Raw genomic sequence first — 5677 nt, forward strand, 5'->3', positions numbered from 1 at the left:
TGTATGTATACATGATTTTGATGATGCCAAAGAAGAATCAAACAAGGCTGCTTCAAATGATAAGCATTTGCTTCAAGAATAATTCAAGAGTGCTTCAACAAGCAAAGCCATGTTTCAAGATTCACTAAAGACCAAGCCTTGCCTTAAAACAAAGTGCTTTCAAGACATGCAAGGCTCCGGTAATCGATTACCAGGAAGTGTAATCGATTACCAGAAGACAGGGTTGAGAAATAGCTGTTGAAAAATGTTTTGAATTTGAATTTTCAACATGTAATCGATTACCATATGTCTGTAATCGATTACCAGCAACAAAACTTTGGAAATTCAAATTCAAAAGTCATAACCCTTCAAATTATAACTGTGTAATCGATTACACAAATATTGTAATCGATTACCAGTGGAAAGTTTTCTGAAAATCTGCCAACAGTCACATCTTTTCATTAGATTTGTGAATGGCCATCAAAGGCCTATAAATAGGTGACTTGGGCACGAATTTTATTAAGAGAGTTTTGCTTGGAAAAAATGTCTTATCCTCTCAAAAGACAATGAGAGAGATTCCAAAAGAACTTCATTGTCAAATGCTCTCTCAAGAAATCCTTGATCAAACACTTGCAAAATCTATAAGGATTCTTACATGATCTTCATTATAATATTCTTCTCTTGAAGAGAGAATTCTTCTTCCATTCTTCTTATTCAATGAGATTGATTAAGAGACTGTAAGTCTCTTGTTGTAAAGGATTCCTGAACTCAAGGGATGGGTTGTCCCTGTGTGGTTCATACTTTGTAATGGATTTTACAAAGATAGTGGAAATCTCAAGTGGGTTGCTTGAGTACTGGACGTAGGCACGGGTTGTGGCCGAACCAGTATAAAACTGTGTTTGCATTCTCTCTTCCCTTATCTCATTTATGTTATTGCAATCAATTTTGCCTTGCATGTTTATAGAACATTATTAAATTGATTGTTGTTGCTTCTTCTGCATTCTAAGCCTATCCCTCTTAAGATTATTGAGGCCACAAGGTCTAACAGTAATCGATTACCAAATCATTGTAATCGATTACAACATTTTGAAATCAATTGGAACATTCTAAATTCAGTTGAAAGCTTTTTGAAAACCATTTTGCTACTGGTAATCAATTACAATAATTTGGTAATCGATTACCAGAGAGTAAAAACTCTTTGGTAAAAGGTTTTGAGAAAAATTCGTGTGCTACTCAGTCTTTGAAAAAACTTTTTAATACTTATCTTGATTAAGTCTTCTCTTGATTCTTGAATCTTTAGTCTTGAATCTTGATCTTGATTCTTGGAACTTGAATCTTGAAACTTGATTATTTGATTCTTGAAATCAAATTTCCTCTTTAACCTTGAAGTGTTCTTGATTCAATCTTGAACTCATTCTTTGATTCTTGAGATCATCATCTTTGTTATCATGGAGTGTTCTTGACTTTTGAACTTTTTGTTATCACCTTTGTTATCATCAAAACTTCTTTGAATCAATCTTGATTCATCATGAATCTTGCTTCTACAAATATGCCCCTTTTGTCTACAATTAAAATAGGTCATGCCTTTATCTGCACAATTTGAGGAGATGTGCCCTAGTTTACCACATTTGTAACAAGTGATATGAGTGGGGAAAGTATTGGGTTTGCTACCATTACCACCCGCAAACCCCATAGCAATAGTCCTCCGATTGTTGGGGCGATTACCATATTTCTTAGGAGGGGTCGAGTACGGTTTTCCTTGATGTTGAGGTCCATTCTTTTTTTTCTTCATTGGGCCCGTACTCCTATAATAGCTCGCCCTGTCTCGAAAGTCTTCATCCCAAATCCGGCACATGTTAACCAAGAGTAGAAATTGATGAACACCCTGGTAATTCATAGCTTGCTTCACTTCAGGTCGCAAGCCGTTCAAAAACTTCTCACATTTAGAACTTTCGACATCTCTTCTTTGATAATGGGGAAAATACCTCACCAGCTCCTCAAACTTGGTTGCATATTCAGCCACAGTCATGTTTCCCTACTTAAGCTCCAAGAACTCCATCTCCTTCTTGTTCCTAACATCCTCAGGAAAGTATTTCTCCAAAAATACCCACTTGAAGACATCCCAGGTCACATCTTGACCTTCAACCTCTAGGCATTGGCGAGTATTCTCCCACCAATACTCAGCTTTTCCCACCAAAGTATATGTACCAAAAGTAACTTTTTGCCCTTTCGGACATGCCATCACTCGGAAGATTTTCTCGATTTCCCTTATCCAATTCTGAGCACCATCAAGGTTGTATCCTCCATTGAAAGCAGGAGGATTGTTTCGTTGGAAGCGGTCCAACCCTTGGTACTCAATAGCTCCAACAACTTCTCCCTTATTAGGATTCCCTATAGCCTAAGCCAAGGCTTGGAGAGCATTAGCTATCGCACGATCATTCCATCCAACCATCACTCCTTATACACACCGGGAAGTGAGACACGGAAAGAATACACACAAGAAAAAGAATAGTACAAAAATCACAACCATCTCAAGTCCCTACTTTGTCGTGAAATTTGGTAATGCATACCTCATATGAAACAATGCAATGCAATGGAAAGTTATACAATGTTCATGACATTCTTTCCCTATTTTGTGATTTTGATTTTGATTTAATTTTTTTGGAAAACACAGATTGACTGTCCTTTTAAAAAAGGTGATAATTCATGCAACCTTATCCTATCTTTTGCAAATCTCTCCAGGAACTCCCTCAGAGTGTATATTCTGTTTGATTCAGTCACTTGACCATTTTGGAGCGACGACAATGGAGCCATTTGACGTTTAATCCATCTATTGAAATTCCAGGGCTTGTATCCCTTTTTTTTCTTGTTTAAAAACATCGACGGGTGAGAACTTTTGATCTGCCCCTATGTTCACTTGAGGCTCATGCACGATGCCCCTCATTGCCCCAGTGTAAGGCTTTGAGGTACCAATTGTTATCTTTCATCATGACCTTGTAGCCGGGAACCTATTGGATGAAAACTTCTAATCTGCCCCTAGGTTCGCTTGAGGTTTGTGCATGGTGCCTTTCGTTGCCCCAATGTAAGGCTTTGAGGTATAATCGTTGTCTTTCGTCATGACCTTGTAACAAGGAACCTATTGGGTGTGAACTTCTAATCTGCCCCTAGGTTCGTTTGAGGTTTATGCATTGTGCCTCATTGCCCCAGTGTAGGGCTTAGAGGTACCAATTGTTGTCTTGTTTTCACAACCTCGTAGTGAGGAAGAATGAAAGAAGCAGTTGATTCTTGCAAAAAGAATTTTCCAAGGACGAGAAATAGTTGAAGGATTTTCCAGTTGATGGATTAAGTCAAATGACTTCTATGTAGAAGCAAGATGTTTTGATGTCTTGATGATGCTAAAGGATCAAGTGCTTCTAAGTTTTATTCAAGACAAGAATCCAAGAAAATCAAGATATATGATCAAGTTGATTTCTAGAATCTTTAGGAAGAAGTTTCCAAATTGAAAAAACAAAAGGTTTGACCAAAGAATTCTATCATTTCAAATTGAGATTTGCTCTCTGGTAATCGATTACCAGCAGCTGAAAAATGTTTATAACAGTCACTAGAAATTTGAATTCAAAATTTATAACGTGTAATCGATTACACATGGACGGTAATGGATTACCAGCAGTTTATTGAACGTTTTAATTCAAATTTTTAAAACCTGTAATCGATTACACAAGTCTTGTAATTGATTACCAGAGAGGATTTTCAGAATATAATTTCCAAGAGTCACATCTGTTCAAATGGTTTATGAATGGCCATCAAAGGTCTATTTATATGTGACTTGGAAACACGAATTTAAAGAGAGCTTTTATTGCCCAAAAAGTTTCATCCTCTCAAAAGATTAAGAGAGTTTTTCTGAACTAAAATGTCTTATCCCCTCAAAAAGATTCCTTGGTCAACCACTTGCATATTTAATAAGGAATTTTGATTGATCTTCATTTTACAATCCATCTCTTTTAAGAGAGATCTCTTCTTCTCTTCTTCTTATTTCTGAAAAGGGATTAAGAGACCGTGGGTCTCTTGTTGTAGAGGATTCCTGAACACAAGGGAAGGGTTGTCCATGTGTGGTTCAGACTTTGTAAAAGGAGTTTTACAAAGAGAGTGGAAAATCTCAAGTGGGTTGCTTGAGGACTGGACGTAGGCACAGGAAGTGGCCGAACCAGTATAAATCAAGTTCGCATTCATCTCTTCCCTTAAACTTCTTTTATTTATTGCTATTTATCTTTTGCTTTAAAGAAGTTTACTTTTTATTGTCTTTTGAGTAATTCATGTTAAGGGTGCATTGTTAATCTGAAAAGAGAGAGTGAAAGTTTAATTGGGGAATAATCTTCATATCTTAATCAACCCCCCCTTTTTCTTAAGGTAACTAAGGCCATTTGTCCAACATCCTATTCTTGATAACTCACTTCCCTCTAAAAAGACAAACTTTCTGGAATGATAAAATGAGGTCACATGAACTTCTTGAAAACACAGTCAATCAAATGCTTTTTTCTTTTTGAACACTCTTTTTTTTTTTAAACTTATTTGTTTTGAACTTTACTCGTTGTTTTACGGCACCCCCACTAACGTGCATGACGAGTAATCTCTGATTGAACGGTCTTGGAAGTCCAAACTCAGGAGCACAGGTCGCTTGAGCAAACAGACCAATGGCTTGTACCCACATTCTGGTTAAAGTTGAATAAGCAAAGATATGTCATTAGAGACATCTAACAACAGCTTTCAAAATTGCCCCATGTGTGGCATCTCTTGTCAATGTCAGGATTTACACACGATTCTCCTCAAATTTTATCCAGCATCAATTAGACCTTGCACCTTACGCTTCAGAGCCCTACAATGCTCAATGGAATGCCCCAGGGCTTCTCCATGACAAGCACACGTTGCGTTCGAGTCGTATCCTCGAAAAAATGGAGATTGAGGAAACCTAGCAGGGTTTATGGCTACCATTGCATTATGGAGTGGATATGGGAGCAAGTCAGCATAGGACATCGGAATTTGGGTGAATCCTACAGGTGTTTTTCGCTGCAAAACTCATTTCTTGGCGGGTGTTTTGGTTTGTGCCAAAGGTGGTGTTTAGCATTGGTAGGTGGGTTTTGTGGTTTGATTTAGGGATGGCCTTTATGGATAACTGGGTGGTGGGTAAGGAGATGGGTTGTTATTGGTTGAGTAATGACATTGTTGGGTTGGTGGGAAACTTGGCCACATAGGAATGGCAGCCACAGCATGGGTTTCTCCCTCATTCTCATCCCCAGTTTTTATCAAAGCAAGATGATCAAATTTGCCTCTTTTCAGACCCACTTCGATCCTTTTGCCAGTGAAGACCAAATCCGCAAAGCTTTGAAGGTGCGTAGCCCACCATTTTCCATAGTAGAATACTGATAATGTGTCTACTATCATTGTCATCGTTTTTTCGTCATTGAGGTGCCACTTGAGCTTCCAGGTTCTCCACCTTTGGGCGTATTCTTTGAAAGATTCGTGCCCCGTTTTTGTGCACATGTTTTGTAGTTGCATCCTATCCGAAGCCATTATACCGACACTGCCTAACGAAGGCAACCATTAAGTCCTCCCAAGAATGGACTCGGGAAGGTTCCAAGTTAGTGTACTAGGTAACAACTACCCCAGTAAGACTTTCTTGGAAGGAATGTATCAACAATTC

General features: G+C 38.1%; 1 protein-coding gene across 1 annotated transcript; it reads right to left on the reverse strand.

Annotated features, from left to right (window-relative positions):
- Nucleotides 1-2014: 2014 nt before the first annotated feature.
- On the reverse strand, nucleotides 2015-2509 carry LOC102662939 (uncharacterized). Its single transcript, XM_006601526.1, has 2 exons — nucleotides 2495-2509; nucleotides 2015-2377 (listed from the first exon to the last, which is right to left on the reverse strand). The coding sequence occupies exons 1-2, from the start codon at nucleotides 2507-2509 to the stop codon at nucleotides 2015-2017; spliced, it is 378 nt and encodes a 125-aa protein (XP_006601589.1).
- Between the last annotated feature and the right edge of the window lie 3168 nt (nucleotides 2510-5677).

The sequence above is a fragment of the Glycine max genome, chromosome 17 (genome assembly GCF_000004515.6).
Source record: "Glycine max cultivar Williams 82 chromosome 17, Glycine_max_v4.0, whole genome shotgun sequence".
NCBI classification, from domain to species: domain Eukaryota; kingdom Viridiplantae; phylum Streptophyta; class Magnoliopsida; order Fabales; family Fabaceae; genus Glycine; species Glycine max.